The sequence below is a fragment of the Polyodon spathula genome, chromosome 11, assembly GCF_017654505.1.
Source record: "Polyodon spathula isolate WHYD16114869_AA chromosome 11, ASM1765450v1, whole genome shotgun sequence".
In the NCBI taxonomy this organism is placed as follows: domain Eukaryota; kingdom Metazoa; phylum Chordata; class Actinopteri; order Acipenseriformes; family Polyodontidae; genus Polyodon; species Polyodon spathula.
In genome coordinates this window covers 33,990,056-34,012,462 of record NC_054544.1, presented here as the reverse complement: position 1 = coordinate 34,012,462, position 22,407 = coordinate 33,990,056, and the positions used below count along the sequence as shown (strand labels likewise).

Here is a 22,407-nt window from a genome sequence, read left to right as displayed (position 1 = left end):
CTCCATACAGAAAGGCAAGTGTACAAGTGTGGTCTTCTGTAAAAGTTGCATCCCTTAAAGTATGATTCTACTTTTACCTTGGACAGCATTTGTTAAATGTCAGTCTTTATCGACAGTATTTATATTCTTGCTGAATATATTTAAGTTGTTTTTATTATTGTGTTCACTATGTAGAGCAGGGGTGGACAAAACTGGCTGTTCCACCCCTGGTCTTTATTCCAGCCCTGCTTCTAAATTTGTTTAATTGAAACCAATTAAACCTCCATCCAGACCCTGAAGTGGTTCATTATATAAGGCTATGTACACACACAGGCTAAAGGCAAGGCAGTTGTGAGTTCACCTTTTGGGCTTAGTGCGGTTTGTATACACACACACAGTTTGGTTACAAAGGTCAGTGACAACCCCACTAGTTAATCCTTTTCAGAGCAAGTATCGAGTGTGGTTATTAATTCAGTTTGGATAGTTAATGCGCACTAACTGTGTGTGTGTGCATTACAACCGCACTAACACAACCGCAGTTGGTGCTCAGTGGATTTCTGCACAACTAATGATGTCATTGTTTATCAGACATTTCCATGTGATAAACATGGCAAAAAAAAAATATTGGTGCCTGATGAGCCAAGTTGATTTTGTTATATTGATGAATAGTAAATACATAACAGTAGTAAACAGTGCATACATATAATACTCTTTTTTTATTTAATCCAAGTGCAGTTGTATTAATATATATACATTTTTGGTTTTACAACTTAAATAAAACAATATGGGACAATTCATATCCCCCAAATGCTACAGTCCAACCGCAGCATGTTTTTTCACCAAAACCGAACGTCATCTGTGTGTTTTGGCACTCCAGGAAATGTCTCAGTAAATGACAAAACGACTCCTTAGACATGCGTACATTTTTAATCCAGTCATTTGGAAACCACTGAAGTCATTCCCGCCAGCCTTCTGGTTGGAAGATCGCCCAAATATTTCGATCTACCATCATGGTACTGCAGATCGTCACCACTGTATTTAGCATTGCAGAGAAAGCAGAACGGCGTCTCCACTGGTTTTGCAGAAAGAGCATTGCTGTGCTTGACGAGCTGTCATCGATTACGTACAGTACTTTCTTCCAAAAGCATAAACAAACGCAGCCTCCATGTCATGCAAAATCTCACGATCGGCATGTAATGATGGCCCAAGTTCAGTGGTTTGTTTAAGCAAGGAGTGCGCTCACTTCAGTAATGAAAGGTGTGTGTGTGTGTGCAACAAACAACCGCAGTGAGTACCGTTTGTAAATACGGTTGTCGAGCCAACTGCAGAGTGTGTGTATATAGCATAATTGTACCTGTTGAAACTGGAGTGGAATGGCCCTCCAGGACTGTGATTGGACAGCCCTGATGTAGTGTGATAGATAGACACACAAACAGACGGACACAATCTGGGCATAAGGGTGCCCATTTTTTTAATAAGCTTCCTAAATTAAAAAAAAATAATAATAATAATTTCAATAAAATGTGTGCTGTTCTCTAGAAATCTTAACTGCATACTGATAAAATGCCTATGTGCATTTTAAATGCGTACGGTAGGAATATCCTCAGTTTTTAATTATTCCTTCTCCCAGTGAACATAATCAAAAGATTGAATTCAGTCAATTAAAAAGAGGTAGCGGTTTCTTCAAACTGTTGTCAAACCATTTGTATGATTTATTGAAGATTAAATAATTTTATGATTATTTAACCATTCAGGAGAGTTCTTCATTGGGAGGAGTTGAGTTAAGGTGCTGTGTTTAATTTGAACTTGACGCCCGTCATGCTAGCCATTGTGACGCTTTTGGTTTGTGAAGGGTCTTAACTAGTCTGTTCTTTGAGGCACACAGACTAGCTTCTACCCCCCTGAGCATGACAGAAGGTAAGTTTAAACAGCAGCCAGCAAAAGTCAAGATGTTTCTGGCTTTCAACACAAGTGAATCGCAGCACATTTATTTGCTGCTCTAAGTTGTTTCAGTGCATAAGTTCTTGTACACTGGGAATTCAGATTCAGGTTCAGGTATCTGGGAAGCCAGATCTGGGAAGCCAGATTCAGATACCCACTTTACACTGTCTTCTGTCACAGATGTCTTCAGCATCTAACCCTGGCTATGAATATTAATTAGTCTCTCTCCCCTTGTAAGTAAAAGTGTAAAAAAAGTCTTAGAGCATGCCCCTCCCTGTCTGACTGTTGCAGAAACAAGAAGTTGAAACAGAGGCTGAACAACAACTTGTAGGCTGTTAAATACTGCATTAACTGTGGAAGTGGGTGCTCCCGACGTGCACTGTGGCAGGTGAAAAAAAATTGACGTTTGTCAGCAAACAGCAAAAAAAAAAAAAAAAAAATTTAAATCATTTCAGAGCTTTACTATCACACACCTGTCACTCTTGTAAATGAGTTGCAACAGGGATTGAGGAAATGTCACTAAAGATTTGTGATAATGTGAAAACCTTACGCAAAAGGATTGTTATAACCATTTTTAACTTTCCATACTTTGCGCAAAGCAGTAAAATGTTTGATAATGTCTTATAAAGCTACCTATTATGTCAAGTTCTTTGCCATTTTAAAAGCATTGTGAACCACAACGTTTCATGTTACTTTCCTGCATCTGTTATCCTTCTGGACATCTTCGATGTTGTTCATGTCAACAAGAGCAGAGGAGCAGCACAGCGTAAGAAGGAAGTCTGGCTCTCATTAAATGCAATGGCTGTTTATTTGCCAGTTAATTGCCATGGGGTAACCAGGCAACCAAACCACCCTCAGCTTCCTGATCTGCCTTGTGGATATTCCTAAAAGAATCCTTTTTTTTTTTTAATGAAATCCGCTTGTGTTGGTCCTTACTCTCCTAGTTAAGGCCTGCTGGGTTTATTTGGAATGTGTGGGATTGTGTAATTAAAAAAATGCATTGCTTTCATCTTCCTAGGAAATAAACTAAGAACAGTTTTACTATACAGGCGATCCTCGACTTACGACGCACGGCACTTATGACTCTTAAATTATTACCCTGTTTCGACTTTACAATATCGATATGGCGAGACCTGAGCCATGTGTCGTGCGCATGCTCGGTACCTGCCATGGTCACCCTAACTTCTATTGCTTTTATTTTATTTTTTTATGCATGTAACTGTTTTTTTTTTTTTGTTTTTTTTTAAATGTATTTGCTGTTAAAAATGTCTGATGACAGCAATTGACTCAAAACAAAACCTAAGCTATGAACTCTGTCACATGATGAGGGACATAATTCAGGTGGTCGTATTTCCTGCTAGAACACTGAATTCGTCATTGGAAAGCCCCGAGTCTGTACTTTTAGACAAGCCAGGTAGGTGTCTCAGTAATATGCGCCTAATTACCGGGCTGAGTGTAAAGATTTAAATAAATATTTGCATGAGTACAATATTGGGTCATTTTTATAAAACTGTATTATCTGGTTGAAGAGTCAGGAACGTAACCCCAATTTATAACATTGTTCCTATGGGAAAATGTGCTTCGACTTACGACACTTCAACTTACAACGCGACTTTCAGGAACCAATCGTGTCGTAAGTCCGAGGACTGCCTGTACAATTAGAGACAACTATGGAAACGGCATCATGAATGTGTTTAAATTCCCATCTTACTGGTGTTGTTAAAGGCACAAAGTATGATGCAGATTAATGCTATTTCAGCATGACGACAAGGCTGATGTTGCAATTGAAAACAACAGCATGCAGTTGAATCAGCATGCAGTAGTTATTCGTTGATCATTCTGATGACGTTTACAATTCAGTCTGTGGCTTTCAAGTCATAATTAAAACACACACGCAAAGCTAACAGGTGTAAAACATTAAGCCAGATTTGTGGAAATTATACTGGGGGAGTGTGAACAGGCTTGTTGCTGGTGACGTCAGGCCAGGAAGTAATGACAACAGTACTGTGCTGGTTTATTGAAAATGTAATAAATGAACAAAATTAAAGATTTAACAAACCAAACGAAACAAACACTCAACCAAACAAGTATTGTGCTGGTGTTGAACTTCTTTTCTTTTTTTGTTTCTCTCCTCTCTCTCATACCTCCTCATTATACACCCAACCCTGAGTGAATGACTTGTGCATCTATCTATCTATCTATCTATCTATCTATCTATCTATCTATCTATCTATCTATCTATCTATCTATCTGTGTCTATCTATTATACAGCTATAAACATACACCAATAATAACACACAAAATACAACACAATATGCATAGGGGGCTGGGCACTATGCCACAGTGAACTTGCAATTGTTCTGTTAACCATAATTAGCAACCTAATTATCTCAAAAGAATAATATAATTGCATACACTAAGACAAAACAGGAGGCCACGTACATTTGCTTTATTCATGCTTCATATATTGGCAACCATAATTGTGTTTCCTTTAGACTGGCCTTCCTGAGCAGCTCAAGATGTGTATGTTTCAGAATAGAATTGGGTTTCCTTCCAGTGTGGCTTCTGAACCAGTGTCACAATGACTTTTTATAAAAACTTTACTGTGGTAAAGTTTTATAAGGGCTAGCTTACCTTTTATAATGTATTTTTGTTTCGTAATTTTGAAAATATATTGCACGTAGAGTAATAATATAGATATTTAAACTTCATCCTCAGCACTGCCCTGACTTTGTGGGTCCATGTGGAGTTTACACTTTGCTTAATCTGGCTAGCATAGCTGATTGCAAAGAATTTCTTATGCATTGTTCCATTATTATTGCAGTCCCTTCAGTATTATCACTTACCGAAAGCATATTTACCAGAAGTGCTTACTACAGTGTATGAGAGCCCCCTTTATATACTGTTGTGTGTGTGTGTGTGTGTACAATATATATATATATATATATATATATATATATATATATATATATATATATATATATATATATTATTCGTATTGCAAATGGAAACCATGGTACAGTGGCTGTCAAAAGTATTCACCCTCCCTTGGACTTTTCCACATTTTATTGTGTTACAACATGGAATCAAAATGGACTTAAATAGGAGTTTTTGCCACTGATCAACACAAAAAAAGTCCATAATGTCAAAGTGAAAAATAAAATCTACAGATTGTTCTAAATTAATTACAAATACAAAACAGAAGATAATTGATTGCATAAGTATCCACCCCTTTGAGTCAATATTTGGTAGAGGCACCTTTGGCAGCAATTACAGCCAGTCTATTTGGATAAGTCTCTACCAGCTTTGCACATCTGGACACTGGAATTTTTTTTCCCATTCTTTTTTGCAAAATTCCTCAAGCTCCGTCAAGTTGGATGAGATCCTTTGGGGAACAGCAATTTTCAACTCTTTCCACATATTCTCAATTGGATTGAGGTCTGGGTTTTGACAGGGCCACTCCAGGACATTGACCTTTTTGTTTTTAAGCCACTCCAGTGTGGCTTTGGCTCTATGTTTGGGGTCATTGTCCTGCTGGAAGATGTATCTTCTCCCAAGTCCCAGGTCTTTTGCAGACTTCAGCAGGTTTTCCTCCAGAATTTTTCTGTACTTTGCTGCATCCATTTTGCCCTCTATCTTCACGAGCTTTCCAGGCCCTGACGCAGAGAAGCATCCCCATTGCATGATGCCACCACCACCATGCTTCACGGTAGGGATGGTGTTCTCAAGATGATGTGCGGTGTTAGGCTTGCACCAAACATAGCGCTTAGCGTTGAGGCCAAAAAGCTCGGTTTTCCACATGCCTTCTGGCAAACTCTAGCCGAGATTTGAGGTGTGTTTTTTTCAAAAATTGCTTTTTTTGGCACTCTCCCATAAAGGCCAGTTTTGTGAAGCACCCGAGCTATTGTTGCCGTATGCACAGTGTTTCCCAGTTCAGCCGTGGAAGACTGTAACTCCTTTAGAGTTGCCATAGGCCTCTTGGTGGCCTCCCTGACTAGTGCTTTTCTCGCCCGGATACGCAGTTTATCAGGACAGCCTGTTCTAGACAGATTCACAGTTATGCCATATTCTCTCCATGTCTTAATAATGGACTTTAATGGATATTCAATGCCTTGAAAATGTTCTTATATCCTACCCCTGATTGGTGCTTTTGAAGAACCTTATTCCGGATTTGCTTTGACTGTCCTTTCGTCTTCATGATGTAGTTTTTGTTAGAAAATGTACTAACCAACTGAGGGACCTCCCAGAGACAGGTGTATTTAACCTGAAATCATGTGAAACACCTTAATTGCACACAGGTGGACTCCATTCAACTAATTATGCGACTTCTAAAGACAATTGGTTGCACCAGAGCTTATTTAGATGTGTCATAGCAAAGGGCATGAATATGCAATCAATTATTTTCTGTTTTATATTTGAACAATTTGTAGATTTTATGTTTCACCTTGACATTATGGACTTTTTTTTTGTGTTGGTCAGTGGCAAAAACGCCTAATTAAATCAATTTTGATTCCATGTTGTAACGATAAAATGTGGAAAAGTTCAAGGGGGTGAATACTTTTGAGAGCCACTGTATCTAATCTAGCAATTGGTTGCTAGGTGTGTATGCGAAGTGGATAACATGTATGTATGTGTATATGTGTGTATATATATATATATATATATATATATATATATATATATATATATATATATATATATATATATATACTATATAATGTGTGTGTGTATATATATATATATATATATATATGTGTGTGTGTGTGTGTGTGTGTGTGTATATATATATATATATATATATATATATATATATATATATATATATATTTATATATACACACACAATATGTAATGTACACACCACCCACTCTATATCTCAGGTGTCGGGTTCCAATATAAATCCGCTATATATCGAGGGCCGCAATATAGCGACAGACCCATAGAAAAACAGAGAGAGTAACAAATAAATACTGTACAACCACTACCTCATTTTATCCGGGGTGCCAGGGTCCAGTATAGATCCTGCTTTTTCTCATTTTTTTTTATAAATTGCTTCTCATCAACTTCAGTCTCCAATTAATTCCATGAGTCTTCCTCTCCTTTCTCAAATGCACAAACCTGCTGCATTGAAGTAATCCATTCCCAACAACAACAACATAGGAGGTTTGTTGCTAGGGAGCTGACATCACTGCCATGTGCTTTTGCTAGTGGATTGCTGCCACAAGTGAATATCGTGTTGGCTACAATAAAAACCGCTTCAGCAAGTAGATATTTATATTGCTTTTTGTTGTTGTGCAATACGTGTGTCTATGATAACAGTACAATATTAATGCTTTGTTGTTAATTGTTTTGTATATTGTTGTGTTTGTGATGGGCAGTAAGAAGTGAAACGAACAGTAATTCTGTGTCTATATTGTATGTGTATTGCAGCTAAGGCATACGCAGTTAGACAGTAAAAACGGGGAGCCAACTCCAGGACCGCGATATAACGAGGGGTGGGTGTGTGGGTGTGTTTATGTGTCTATATATATATAATTACTATTTGTCTAACAGAATCTATATTTTTGTAAAACCTGAAAAGGATGAACTAACTGTATAGTTGTGTTTTGAAGCTGTGGGTTTTGCTGTACTATACTTGTATCTTAAAATTAGCATATCTGTTCCCTGCCACCCTGTGGCAAAATGGCTTGCGGGTGACATCAGACCAGGAAAGAAAAACACAGATTGCACTGGGGTATGAGTGAGCTGTTGCACAGATTTAATAATAAATAAACAAAAGGTTTTAACAAAAACAAAGCACTCAAAGTAAACGGAACGATGGGCAAAAGAAACACAAACAAAACACTGACCCAAACAAGTATCATGCTGGTCCTTCTAGCACGAGTAGCAGTAGCTATTTTAGATTTATCGTCTCTCTCCTGTTCCTTCTCCATGAACACACCAACTCTGTGTGCGTGAAAACTGACTATTTTTATGCAGCTGTGCCAGGACTTGGTTGCTAATTAAACATTCACTTGAGTCCTGACACAGTCTGCACGTGAACTAATTTGTGCAATCCCATTGCCCAAATATACATTTCAAATCACCCGTGCTACATAACCCACACTGTACCCAATAAACCAAAATACACCCCTATAATCAGTCCAGAAATATTATGTAAAGTAGAACATCCGCTTTCTCAGAGCAAGCGCAGACCCACAGAGTCTATTTCTAAAGTGCTTGCTCAGCCATGAAAGAGTTCAGTTTTCAGAATACTATCCAGTTTTAACAGAATTTATTTCTGTTTTTCTATCCTGGGCTTGTCTTTTATCCCAGAGAAGCACAGTAGACAGCAGAAATGAGTCATCAGTACAGTGGAGGGTAATGATTGAGGTTCTTCCTTCTACGGTCACATAGTCTTGGCAGGATTTGGGAGAGGGTGAAAAAACGTGTTCATTTATAACTTCCACAAACATTGAAATGTCATTCCAGCTGAGCTTCTCTGGCAGAAATTGGATGAAAAGTGTTTTCAAATTCCAAAGCAGCACATTATGAATTCCTGTAGTTGGTATGCTCAGGGTAGCACCGCCCCGTGTAATATAAGCTGAAACTAAATGAGCACTTTTAATGGTCAATGAACAGTTTTGTATCCACGTCCTTTATAAAAGTGTGCTTAAGTCTGTGAAAGTAATGTTCTGCTAAAGGATGGATGAACAGTACAAATTGCCTATTGGGTGCAAAACAATCTCCATTGTAGTTCTCTCTTCTCGTAAATACAGTATAATCGTAAATCTCGAAAAACTACTCACTTCTAAATCTTTTGTAGTCATTTTTGTATTACTTTAGTATAGATACATGTTAATTTGGATTCATATGTTGTTTTTTTCTGACTTTATGTGAACGAAAAGACACATTTGCCCATTTTCCCATTGGAAATAGTGATATTTTGAAATATCACTGTCCTGGTCACAAAAGCAAAGTTTGTGGGGAATAATAGCCATTTTCTATACTTTTGAGGCATAAGCAATTAGGAAATAACACTTACTACCCAGGAACAAAAAATAAATAAATAAATTTGTTACACTGTGTAATGCACAGCCCCATGTCACAAGGATCTGTACACAATTCCTGGAAGCTGAAAATGTCCCAGTTCTTCCATGGCCTGCGTACTCACCAGACATGTCACCCATTGAGCATGTTTGAGATGCTCTGGATCGACATGTACGACAGCGTGTTCCAGATCGTGCCAATATCCAGCAACTTCACACAGCCATTGAAGAGGAGTGGGACAACATACCACAGGCCACAATCAACAGCCTGATCAACTCTATGCGAAGGAGATTTGTCGCGCTGCATGAGGCAAATGGTGGTCACACCAGATACTGACTGATTTTTCTGATCCACGCCCCTACCTTTTTTTTTTTTAAGGTATCTGTGACCAACAGATGCATATCTGTATTCCCAGTCATGTGAAATCTGTAGATTAGGGCCTAATTAATTTATTTCAATTGACTGATTTCCTTATATGAACTGTAACTCAGTAAAATCTTTGAAATTGTTTCATGTTGCGTTTATATTTTTGTTCAGTGTAGTTGTAAGTCTCTTGTTTCAGACTCCTCAGGCTTTATTAATTCATTTTTTTACTGCTTCTGAACTGGGATTGCAAATTGTTTCTGCTTGCAGCGCTGTTTATTTTTGCTTTCCTCCTGGGTTTTAGATTTTCCTTACACAGCAGACATGAACGTACTTGCTACAGTATACTCTTAATTGGACATCTCTCATTGTTTCTGTACCAGAGGCAAATTCTAATTATTTTTAGTATGTCCCACAAGTAGTCTCAGGCCAACAGACCTGCTGCTAGTTGAATTATATCCATTTATTGTTACATATAAAATAGAAACCACAGAGGGTACTCCCTAGAAGTGTTATTTGGATAATCACGAAGGTAATTCTGCTTTGAGTGGCAGACTGGGTGGGGCTGTGTTTTTTCATTTATTAAAAACACTTCCATTTCATCTCAGGTTTCATAATCTATTCGGAGAGCAGTTGATATTTTTAGGACAATGTGTGTGTTTGCATATCTGACGCCAAAGTTAAGGTAAAGACAGCAAGCCCAGGCTTATATGAGCAATGGGACCTTTAGTCTCTGAATAGTCGATTGCTTAGGAATGGGATGTCTAGTGGGCAATATCAGCATTGCAACTATACCTTTTGATCTTGAAGATGGATGTTGGTGGTGTCAATAGCAAATATGTTTACTCGCCCAAGCTAAAGGTTATATGATAGCTGTGTTACCATTATTTGTGGTCTTTTAATAAACTAGTGTATACATATTTTGGAAGTGAATTATATTATTGTTGTTTGGATTATTGTTTATTGTTGTTGCAGGAGATGTATATGATGTTTGTGCCATCTGTCTGGATGAATATGAAGAAGGAGACAAGCTGAGAGTGCTACCTTGCTCCCATGGTAAGTGCATTTCATGCCCTGCCTTTCAACACAGCACTGCTTTTAAAAAGGCAAAGTCACATTTCATATACAACACTATGAGTGCTCAAAGACATATTTCATATACAACGCTATGAGTGCTGTCAGCATGTGGCACTGACTTCTCCAAGTAGCCCACCCAGTGACTACTTCATATATGAATATATGTATTTACTTAATTATGTTTTAATAAGTATTTGTATTACTGACTAGGAGTCCCAACTCCCAAAGATCAATAATATGGGAACAGGGACCATTAATAATAATAATTTACTTTGGTAACTTTTGACTTGCGCTTGTTAGTTTGTTAAAACCCACACCTTCATGCTCCCATCACAGGAAACATATTGACAATCTTTGCAACAAAAAAAAATGATATATGCCCAAAGCAATATACACAATATTCCATTTCTATATGAGATAAGGTATTATTAGTTTGTACTGAACCCGTCACTAAAGTTGTAGGACTGTCTAAAATAGCAAGTTACTGCAGTAAATCGCAAGCAACTGAAATTAACAGCAGGGGTTAGGTGGATGATGGACACCCCAGAAGCAGCAAAACCAAGCTTCCCCAGGGTAAGACTTGAGAGTATTTCTGTAACTTGCACAAGTTTAAAGATTATTCCAGATTTTATTTAAATCTGGAATAAGTAAAATCAGAAACAATTTTACTGAAAGTAGTTCAAGTCCAGGCAGCCGTCTTACCTAATTGATGCCTAGCTGTCCTAAACAAACAAACTGCCCATGTGTATTCATATTAATTTTGCTTTTTTCTTTTTTCTCGTAGCTTACCATTGCAAATGTGTTGACCCCTGGCTGACTAAAACTAAGAAAACCTGCCCTGTTTGCAAGCAGAAGGTGGTGCCTTCACAGGGAGATTCGGACTCTGACACCGATGAGGCAGACAGCAGTCACGAGGAGAACGACGACGTTTCAGAAAGCACGCCTCTGCTGAGATCTCTAGCCTCCACCAGCGCTCACTCGTTCGGCACCATGTCCGAGTCTCGGTCCCACCAGGAAGCGCTCGAGTCCTCGGAGTACGAGGATGACGACGATCCTGAGAACGACAGCAGTGAGGCCGAGGAGGAAGCGAGTGTGGAGACTGTGGTTGTTCAGCTGCAGCAGAGTCACCATGATGGCAACACCAAAACCCACACCAATGCTTGATTCCACTGCTGTCCTTCACAACAAACTCTTCTTCATACTAAATCGTGTCAAATGGTTTCAGATGTTATTTCCTTTTTTTTTTTGTTACAATGCACATGACCGTCCTTCCTGTCGGTGTCACTAGATTACCTGCTTACTCAATTGAAAAGCAACACGTCCTGAATGAGGTTGTGGGAAAGGATCCAGTAGGTGTTAGCAGTTGCATTGTGTACCAAAGAAAAAGATTATCTTCAAAATGCCATTTTACAAGGGTCCCATTACATATCTATATGCCATACTAAAAGTATGGTCAAAGAATGTAGTTCTGTTAATGTGCAGTATATTCTGCATTGACACTTGGCACTGCAGTGAGGTTTGTTGGCTATTCTATCCACTGTGAAAAAAGCTGCATTTTGCAGTTATGTACAGCAGCATGTATCTGCACTCAGAAACCACACACAGCCCATCTATACTGTTTTCAATATCAAGAGCTACTGTTTAAGTGTGTATAATGTAGAGAAAAGTACACAGCTGTTGCTTACATATTTGTATGCCTCTGTATCAGAAGGTTATGAAATTAAGTAGTACTAAAATAATTGCAATCATTTAATGTGTAGATAATCTGTAGCAGTTTTTTTCTTAGTAGTATCATCTATAAATAACTTCATGAGAAAGAAAAGCATGCACAGGGGAAGGCAGCAGAAATGTTGGTAGGCAACATAATCACATAGACTTAAGCCAGATATACACTCCTTGCAAGGGTGACGGCACTTTTGTAGTGGTATCGGCATTATGCTTTAGTGCGAGAGGTCCTGGGTTCACGCCCGCCCTCTGCTTGTGTGATTGCCTCTGCCTGCATTAACCGAGATCGCTACTGTGTGTGTGTGTGTGTGTATATATATATATATATATATATATATATATATATATATATATATTTTCATTGGGTCTTCCTTGATAGGGGATTATGTAGTATAAATAGAGGAAGTTGTCTTTATGCAATGAAATGGGATTGCTGTCAGTTTCCCAGTTTTTGGGCTTGTTCTATTTCAATGTCTAGCACATTACCCTTAATAATTATATGGATTAAAATAAGACAAACGATTATTAATAACACAAACGATGCACAAACTAGATAATGAAAGACCTCATGTTGCCTTTGTTTTGTAACTATGTCGGTATAATAGTCCAGGTGTGTGTTGCTTGTTATGAGGCAGCTCATAATTGTAAGTATGATTTGTTAAGAAAAAAATAAAGAAATAAAAATTCAAGAGCATCTGGGCAAAACTAATGCAATAGATCAGTTCTGTCAGATTTGAAATTAGCAGTTTATTCAGCTCATTTGAAGTAACTTTCAATATGGCATTAAGTAAATGGACACGTTCCTGCATGAAAATTATGACAAAATCAAAGTGATGGCATATGGCAAGAAATCCTAGAATTGAAGAGTGCAGACTGTATTTTCTTTGTAGTATGTGTATATTTATACTTCACGTTTAACCCTAAATAATTAAATGTACTACCTTTAAATTCATTAATGTACTAAGAATGTGCAACAGTGATTGTCTTCTTCAGATCACAAGTCTACTCCTCACATAAGCAATTGAATGCAGTTAACGTCTCCCATGTGTAGTTAGTAGCAACTATTCAGCATTTGAAATCGCTCATCATCTCTGCATTCATTGACAGAATCCCAGGTGGGCGGGGTGAGTAGTGTTCTGACTTACACTTCCCACGGATAGGGGCTTTTCCAATCAATATTATGTGGTCTACACTTTTAACGATCAATGTTATACTTGTATCACTGTAATTCAGGTGGGGAGTAAGCAAATCAATACTAAAACTTACATTGGTCCTGAATAACTTCCCTGGAAAGCAATGTGCACATCTCAGTTTCATACTTTTATTAAATATTTTAAGACACATTCTTAAAATTTCAATATGTAATATGATTCTCTTTATTAAAGCAACAGAAAATAATGCAGATAAAGCACACATCAGGCTGAGGCATAGTGAAGCTTTTGAGGCATTTATAGAATACTGTGAAATACTGAACGTTAAAATGAGAACACTAAATTGGTCTTGTGAAATCCATTTGTAAACACACAGAAATTAATGTTTTATGGCTTATCTATGGCTTAAAATAGCATTAGTATGTTATTGATTTTCAAGGAATAGCAAAGTCTGGGGTGAGACACTACTTGCTTTATAATTGCCTTTTCATTCCTGAATAATTACCACACTATGGCTTGGCAGCTAGTGTAGCAGAAACACATTTTAGGGGTAAACCAAAGAATACCCCACAAAAGTGATAATGGATTGGTAGTAAATTGATAACAGTTGGGGTGGGTGCAGTGTGGGGTGCATAAACAATAATGGTAAACATGTATATTGTTATGGCACAAATTCCTATACTATTACCAAGTACTGTGTTATATTTGATATCCTACAATAAAAGCAAAACAAGCAGTTTAAAATTAGTTCAGATGTTTTTATAACTAGAAGATACAGTGGGGAGAAAATATATCACATACTGTAATAACCATGTTTTTGGGTGTTCTGTTCCCTTTGGTTTGACTGGACTGGTAATCCACATTTAACAGAATCAACATTTCAAGAAATTGTACAAATCTCTTACATAAAAAGCAACTTCTGTCAAATTTAAGATTCTTAGAATCTGAGGGTAATTAACAAAGGAAACAAGAACACACCCACAACTTCTGGTTGGAATACATTTATTTCATCTGTCTGTAAACAAGGTGGTTTATCAATCTATGGCATTTTTGTTTAAATGCATATTAAAATCAGATGAGTTAGTCTATCCCAATGTAAGAAAAAAAAAAGTGCAGGGAAAGAAATGAACGTAAATCAGCAACAATATTATTATTATTTTTTTTTTTTAATCTGTACATATTCCACAAGGCCTGAACATTTCAAGCATATGCTAAAATGTCCCTAAGGAGGTGCCATTTCACTGACTCCTTGCTGGGTAGCCATTAAAATCCATCTCACAATAGCAACAGATCATATCTCTACAACATTATGGCACAGGATACACAGATTTTGTATAAAGTTTTCCACAAGATGACCAAGTCTGCTTATTCCAACCAACCAACCAACCAATACCATCTCCCATTTATTTAGTGTATACAGAACTTAAGTTTTTTTTTTTTTTTTTTTTTTTTTTTAAATTGGACATATGTTTAGTACCATGCTTTAACAGGCAGTTTGATACCACACCTTTCAGTTGATGACTAGAGCACAAGGCAATTTATTCCACAGATTTCCTGCAGCATGGGCTTACAGGGTCAAGTGCGATCAATTTGCTTTAGTGTTTTGCAACAAAACAGTGTCAAATGAGGAGACTGCCATCCCCAATTCACACACTGGTGTTTGAGCAGCAGTTTTTACCACTTTATGTCATTGGACAATGGATTACAATAGTGTCTGCATTATGTAGTTGAAGCTGGCAGTTGTCCTTTACAACAATATAGATCAGTTTTGTAAAATCCCAAGCTGTAGCTAAAATTGGTCCTATGAAAAAATTTAAACTGGACACACTCCAGGTGGTTATGTTGGGATATCTACTGTCAAAATGGCAGCTTTAAAAAAAAAAAAACACATATTACAGGAGCTGGCAAACAATACTTAAGTGCCTGAGCTATTGTAACGATGGAATGTCCATGGAGATTATAAAGTCAGGGATGTGATGAAGTCATGGGAGGAAATGCCACCTGCAGTTTTACCATTGCACTCGAAATAATCAGACACTTTATTCTACCAGTTACTTGTAAAATCATGACTAAGTGCAATAACAAAAAGCACTGATGCAGGATTCTGCAACTCTAAAGCAGATGTTAGTTGCAATATTAGAAGGAAAATAAAAGGTATAGTGGTTAATAATGGAGGAAAGCATGCCTCCTTGTGTAATGTTGGAGTGTCACCTTTGGGAACAAGCAAGGCAAGGAAAAGACAAAGTGGGGGGGGGGGGGGGGTCAAGCGAGCCAAAAGATAAGCCATGCACCTCTCTCTCAGACAAGCTCTACAAAAGGAAGACTAATTGAGATCAATTTCTGCTCAAAAGGCATCGATCAAATCAAGACTGCACTACTAAAATTTAGTTGTCCATTTAATTTTTGCTAACAGTACTTCATATGTTAACACTAAGCAGAGTCCAGATTTAACACATTGGCCCACTTTTTTTTTTTTTTTTTTTTTAGGTTTTTTTAGGTTTTTCTTTTCTTTTGCAATGTTAAAATGTATAACATGCTTATTCATGATCTATGTTGTAACAATGGTGCCAGAATGGGATTTGGTACACAGTGTTAAAGTATATAAATAAACATGGAAGGGGGGAAGGGATCAAGGACATCAGAAAACAAAACAAAAAAAAAAAGTGTAGAAATAAAAAAAGCAACTACCAACTAGTCTGGCAGCACTGCCAACACAACTGGGTGGTGATGAGAATGAGTTGCTAGGTGGATGGGATGAAGCTGCTTAATATCCAGACTTCCTCAGATATTCAGCCATGGTATATGCTTTCTTGTTGAGCTGCCCTCCATGGATACCATCCTTTCCCATGACTAAAACCAATGCTGGAGTACACAAGGAAACAAAACAAAAAAAATTGAACATAATTGTGGGGGAAAAAAAACAACACACCTTTCCCCACCAACACAAAGATAACAAAAGGAGACACAGGTTTTTATACCCCACAATCCTTCATTGCTATTAATTTTTCCAAGACGTTAATGTGACAACTTAATAGGAAATTTTAATAGCAATATATATATTTTTTTTCTTTTAACTACATAACAATGAGCCTGCCTGTAAACTAGAACCCAGAATCCCTCAAGTATTTTGCCATTGAGTATGCCTTCTTATTCAATCCGCCTCCATGGACCCCTTCTTTTCCCATTACAAGAACCAAGACTGAAAGAAAACAAGAAAGGGAAGTTTAGAAACATGTGACAGAAGTTAGGAAGAAAGCATTCAGATTAGAGAAACAGTCAAACAAAAGCAATAATAATGAAGTGTACAGAGCGTGGTCAGGCAGTTAGTTGGGTTTTACAGTTTGATAATGCATACTGTAAACTTGTTTTAGCACAGAAGAATGTTGAAATTGAAAATCAGAGAAAGTTACAAATTGAAAAAAGGTTAGAAAGAATTTACCCATCCTCAATCCTCAAGATAAACAATCAAGTAGTTGGTCATCAAGCATAACTTCATTTACATTAGAAAAAAAAAGTCATTTCCCATCCCACCTTATTTTAAATTGTCAAATATATGTAAAATTCAGCTTGTAAATTTGTTGTATTTATAGAAATGTGAAGCAGCAAAAAAAGAATTAAAATGCCAGGACACGTCCAAGTCTAATTTGAATTCCAGATTTATTCCTGGTACATTATCAGTATGCAAATATGAGTGTGTACAGGGTGGAGGGGAAGGTGTTAGTTATATGTTATACCTTCAAAAAGATCTGTTAAAAGAATATACATGCAGGTTTTAACTCAACCAAGCAGTTTTTCTTACCAAAACATGATCAAACTAGGGAGGACTACCCTACTTGCACTAATTAAATAAATGCATTAAAAAAAAAAAAAAAGGATATTTGGGAATAGGGGCCATAAAGGCATTTTGAATCAGCATAGGCCAAAATAAAGAGCATTATAAACACTTTTACATTACAGTGACAAGGAACCTTTAAGCAGATGGTTAATCTCCATGGGAATTGGTCTGACCAAATACAATATATACCTGTTATCAATATTTACAGTGCCATTATTTACTGTTTGTTAATGACCTCCAACAGATCAAGCAGTCTTCTTTACAGTATATGTATTTTCTATATTCAATATACCATTACCTTACGGCATTGCTTTTATACCAATATAATACATTTACAAAGTTTGCTCGTTTACTTAGAATTTAGTTTTCTATATAAAAAAAAACAAAAAACACTAGAACACTTAATATTCAATATTAATACCCCCACACCCCTGAAGAACCTGAAGGGCCAGTTATGACTGATGTGACCAAACATTGTAAAACGCATATTTGTCCATATGGTTCATCAATTTATATTTAACCAATAAACAAAATATACATCTTTAACAACTGCACCTTTTGGTTATTCTCTTGCTTTTTGTAACCAGCATGCTTAACTTAATTTGCATCCGTCTTAATACAATATGCCTGTGGTTATGGATTCAAAGGCCTAAACTCCCATATTCTCAGTATAGCAGTCTAACACAATACTATAATACACTTTAGAGTTTAGTTAAAATAAGCAAGTTACTTTCTCTTAATATATTTAGTAAAAAGTACAAAACTGCAGCACTTCATGATCTGTGAATTATAATTACCTGCAATTGTACTAGGATAGCTTTGCCAAAAAAAAAAAAAAAAATGAAATACAGCGAAAAGCTTTGTTCTGAGACATTTAAACTTAATTACAGTACTTCGTTTTAACATTGGGTTACAAAAGGCAGGGATGCCATTGTGCCAACTTGATTTAATATCTAGTTTATGTTTTTCATCATTTGTATAACTAATACATTGTGCCTCTTTCAGAACGCAGTTTACTCGCATGTGTAAAGTGCTGAAACTTTAAAGCTTCTGAAAAAACAAGAAAACTTAGTTTACAAGGCAGAAAAAAAAAACATAAAAGCACCCACATTCTTGAATTTAAAAATATCAAAAGTTCAAATTGTAGAAATTACCTTTGCCAGCTTTGCCTACAGAAACGTTGTATGTTGGCTCACCACCTTGACTCTTTGTCCTGATGTCCATTGTCCAGTCACCTTCAACATGAAGGCTATCTCTGATCACAGAGCACTTCTTTGCACCTAAGGTCATGCCACCAGTGAAGAATCCCTCCCGGTCCTTGCCCACAAGCACATCTATTTCTTGAGGCTATTAAAAATAAATAAATAATAAAAATTACTAATTTTGTGTCACCACCTGGTTCTGTCTAGAAGCACATTATGCATACATTAATCAAATACTAAAACAGCAGAAACAAAAGCAATGTTAATTAAAAACCAAAGTGACCTATAGTTACACATGGTCCCTTTCTTTACAGATAATGTGTAATCTTGTAACAATTGACTCTGCAACGATTTCAAATCAAAGGTTGGGTAAATTACATTTGTTGGCGATGACACAGAATTTGTTCATGTTAGTTGTCATAAGGCAAGTTTGTCATAAGAAGCAATTCATTCTTTTCTATGGCTTTTCAATTTTTTTTTAATGCAGAGGCATTTTTTTCTTTCAGGAACTGAATCAAATTGTTTCCTAACAACCCTTAAAATGTTAATGTAATGTTATGCGGTTTTCATTCTAAACTGTAGTCCACTGGTTAACAGGCCATGATTGTTTATCCTGGCAACTGCTGTACTTAACTTTTCGCGATCTTGATCAAGAAAAACTGTGCGCATTCTTTTCATAAAATCAGAAATTAGGTTAAAATCTATCACCACCATCATGCAACGTTTAATTTAAATAAATAGTAACCGTGAGTTCAATTCAAATAAATAAATAAAAAAAACAACACATCAACAGAAAAAAAAATCGTTGCGCTGTCACGTTTTACTGCATTGTGAACATCATGACATTTTTTTAACTGTCATCTCATTTCCAATTCTGGTTTTGTATTTTGGCATCAGCATAAGCATTACTAAAATGTAACTATGTTACAGGCTGCGGTTTGGTACGTTATGTATTTTGAACATGTAGGAAGGCGTCGCCCTCCAGCAGAACTGCACAGTCATGGCAGGCCCAACCATTCCTTTGATAGAAATATGGTGTTTCTTTCACAAATTTCCATATTTTCAAATCAGAACGAGGGTATGAAAAACGCAGACAACCCAACACTCTTAAAACAAAATCTATTGTTATACGCCTTGCAATCCGTGTCAGTGTGATTGTGGAAATAATAAAATAAAATGCCAACGCTAAATATTTAGTCAATGGCTGATATTTAGTATACAATGCAGTGGAGTTCATTTCAAATGCACACATTATGCAACCATTTGGATCCCCGCAAAGAGTAAAACGCCTAAATAAAAGGTGGGATTACCCAAAATGTAATTTAAAACCACAAAATCTTGTAAAGTCTTTATACCTCAACGACTTGAATAAAACAAAAACATGGGCCACTAACTCATCTGTGCCGTTTGATATGCGAGATTTAATGTATACACTTAATTACATTAATAGTAATCTCAGTAGCAAAGTCTGCGTAACAGCAGAGGCGAGGCGATCTCTTTGTGTTTATTCTACTATAGCTTGCTACATACAATACATTTCTGTCCTACAAAATGGAGGAGTGCCGGTATATGTTTATAAAATAAAATGCCGAAATTGCTACCATCTCAATCTTGGTTTTACAGCCACAATCCTGAGCGATCAAAGCCACAAAAAACCTGCATAGTTGAACACAATGCGGTTAGTTGCATTGCAGGCGCCGGCCGAGTGATCAAATTGAATAAACCCCAACTAGGGGAGGCGCCATCTTGGGAAATATGAAGGTGGCGGCAGCAAGGCTAGGATTCACCAAGTGAACTACGTAAACTACAGTCTGCGAAACGATCAACTCTTCCAGGAAGCTACGTCAGGAAATTGGCGTAATGTACTCTCCAAATCTGGATGGCCGGCCTGATTCTATCCTGTTTTCCCTTTTTTTTTTTTTTTTTTTTTTTTTTTACACACCCGCATTGCCGGTAGCGGAGGGCTGTGTTAATAATACAAGCAGGATTTATCAACTTGATTCCACGGTCTACTCTGTTTTGTATTCCACTATGCTACATTAGTACACCCCCCGGGCGTTTCTCAATAAGGAGCCGATTTTTGATTTGTTATGGAAGTTTATTATCCTGGAAATAACATACAGGAAAGGGGCCCCAGTCGTTGCTTCCCATATCAACCCTTTCTTGACTCGCTTAAATAGCCAAATAGCTTGCTATTACAAAATTAAACCATTTAATGAATTCTCAATTACTCCTACATTCACAAATCCTACGCTTTTTCAGTGACAGGCCTTCTCTATAAAACACTAATTCTCAGGCACCCGTGCTTCTATATATATATATATATATATATATATATATATATATATATATATATATATATATATATATATATATATATATATATATATATATATTATGTTCTTACCGTTATGCTGAGAAAAGTACCACCGGCTGATGCTGCCCACACGTATTTGGCGTCCGTGTAACCGACAATGGCGGAGTCCTGGCAGCTGCCATCGGCCATCAGGTTATCCACGTAGCTCTGCCAGGACATATCTGCGTTTTCTTGTTAAAATGTACAATTTATTCAAAAGCTTAAATGAGGTTGCGTTCGGTTTAGTTGCTGTAGTTTATTTTCAAACGTTGTTTTGTCTCAGCTGAACCTACGTCTCCGCACTCCGTCACGTCCCCGCTTTAATCTGTGCTCGGACAGGAAAGAGAAGCATAGAAAATCGGGCTGCTCCTGGGTGTAGTCCCTGCGATATCCCTCCGCTTGGAAGCAATGCGGTTCAAATCGACAATACAATACATAGCCCCGGCGGAATGATAAAGGGTACAACTCACAACGCCGTGGTTACAGTATATGACTGATAACTTCAACCTCTTGTTGCTAGACTAGGCACAGTCAAGTGTACATGGATTTCATTAGGTTTGTACAGACAAATCTGACACCCATATATATTTTTTTTATTATTCTTTGATTATTACATTAAAAAATGTCCACTTTGAAAATGCACACCACATGTAGGTGCCACATACTGAAATAAATGAGAATAATGTTTTAAAAAGATAAGTGTTTATATATTAGTTTTTTGTTTACTAACTAATGTATACAATGTTTTTCAGTATTTGTGTGTACAATGTTTTAATGCATTGATTTCATTCATTCGTTGGCTTTATTGTTATTTTTTACATTTGAACATGTATGGGTCATTCTACAAATGCGGTGGCTTTTGGATCTGAAAATTTCTTGGAAGTGAAACTCACCATTCATTAAGAAAAAGTTGTGTAATGCATTTGTGAACATCTTTCTTATAAAACTAATTTTAGAGCTTAATAAATTTAAGTTATTTTAATATTTTTTATCAAATAATGGTTAAGTTGCTCTTTTGTCAATGGTGTTACCTTTTATTTTATTCTATTCTAACAATTTAATCGTTTAAAATATTTTGAATACATTTTCAAAAGGAACAACTGTGCCTGTATCTTTTTTGTTTCTCGGCTGCCCTTAATTTTGCCATACCTGACAAGTCATGTGATAAGATATGGTTATGATGTTGCAATACAGTAATGACAATATATAATAATAGAACCATTTGGCCAACTTCTCCCATGGTGGACTTTCCTCTATCCCCATTCTTCTCGATCTTTCCTCTACTTTTGACATTGTTGACCACCCCATCCTCCTCTCCACTCTCTCTAGCCTTGGCATCTCTGGCACACCCCTTGCCTGGCTACAGTCATAGCTATCTTCACGCACCTCTGCCGTTGCATGCAATAACCCCCCCCCCCCCCCCCCCCCCCCCCCCCCGCAACTGCTGGTGTCCCCCAGGGCTCAGTCCTCGGACCTTTACTATTCTCCCTGTACTCCTCACTCCTAGAAGCTATAATTTCCTCTTTTAACTTCCCCCACCATTTCTTTGCTGATGACACCCAGATTTTCTTTTCATTCCCCTCTTTTACCCCTGACCTGGCTGCCCATATATCAGCCTGTCTGGTCGCTATCCAATCCTGGATGGCGTGCCATTACCTCCTCATCAACCCATCAAAATCCGAAATCCTTTTCTTCCCGTCCCCCTCGTCTCCACCACCCTGCCCCATCATTTCATTACTACCCTTGTCC

The 22,407-nt window shown here is 37.2% G+C and overlaps 2 protein-coding genes across 3 annotated transcripts in view; one reads left to right on the top strand and one right to left on the bottom strand.

Annotated features, from left to right (window-relative positions):
- Window positions 1–12,400, top strand: part of LOC121322811 (E3 ubiquitin-protein ligase RNF13-like) — a 30,964-nt gene extending 18,564 nt beyond the window's left edge. Inside the window, exons 9-10 of the mRNA XM_041263119.1 lie at window positions 10,288–10,368; window positions 11,174–12,400. Of these exons, the coding sequence (XP_041119053.1) occupies window positions 10,288–10,368; window positions 11,174–11,553 (461 nt within the window). The 3' untranslated portion in view covers window positions 11,554–12,400. The remainder of the gene's footprint in view (window positions 1–10,287; window positions 10,369–11,173) is intronic.
- A 1,602-nt stretch (window positions 12,401–14,002) lies between these two features.
- Window positions 14,003–21,025, bottom strand: LOC121322812 (profilin-2-like). 2 transcript variants are annotated; one of them, XM_041263121.1, is made up of 4 exons: window positions 20,710–21,025; window positions 18,255–18,447; window positions 16,360–16,464; window positions 16,044–16,127 (listed from the first exon to the last, which is right to left on the bottom strand). In XM_041263121.1, the coding sequence occupies exons 1-3, from the start codon at window positions 20,836–20,838 to the stop codon at window positions 16,367–16,369; spliced, it is 420 nt and encodes a 139-aa protein (XP_041119055.1). In that variant the 5' UTR covers window positions 20,839–21,025; the 3' UTR covers window positions 16,044–16,127; window positions 16,360–16,366. The 2 variants fall into 2 exon arrangements, with proteins under 2 accessions (XP_041119054.1, XP_041119055.1); XM_041263120.1 differs by lacking the exon at window positions 16,360–16,464 and having other exon boundaries at window positions 14,003–16,127; window positions 20,710–21,020.
- Window positions 21,026–22,407: the final 1,382 nt, after the last annotated feature.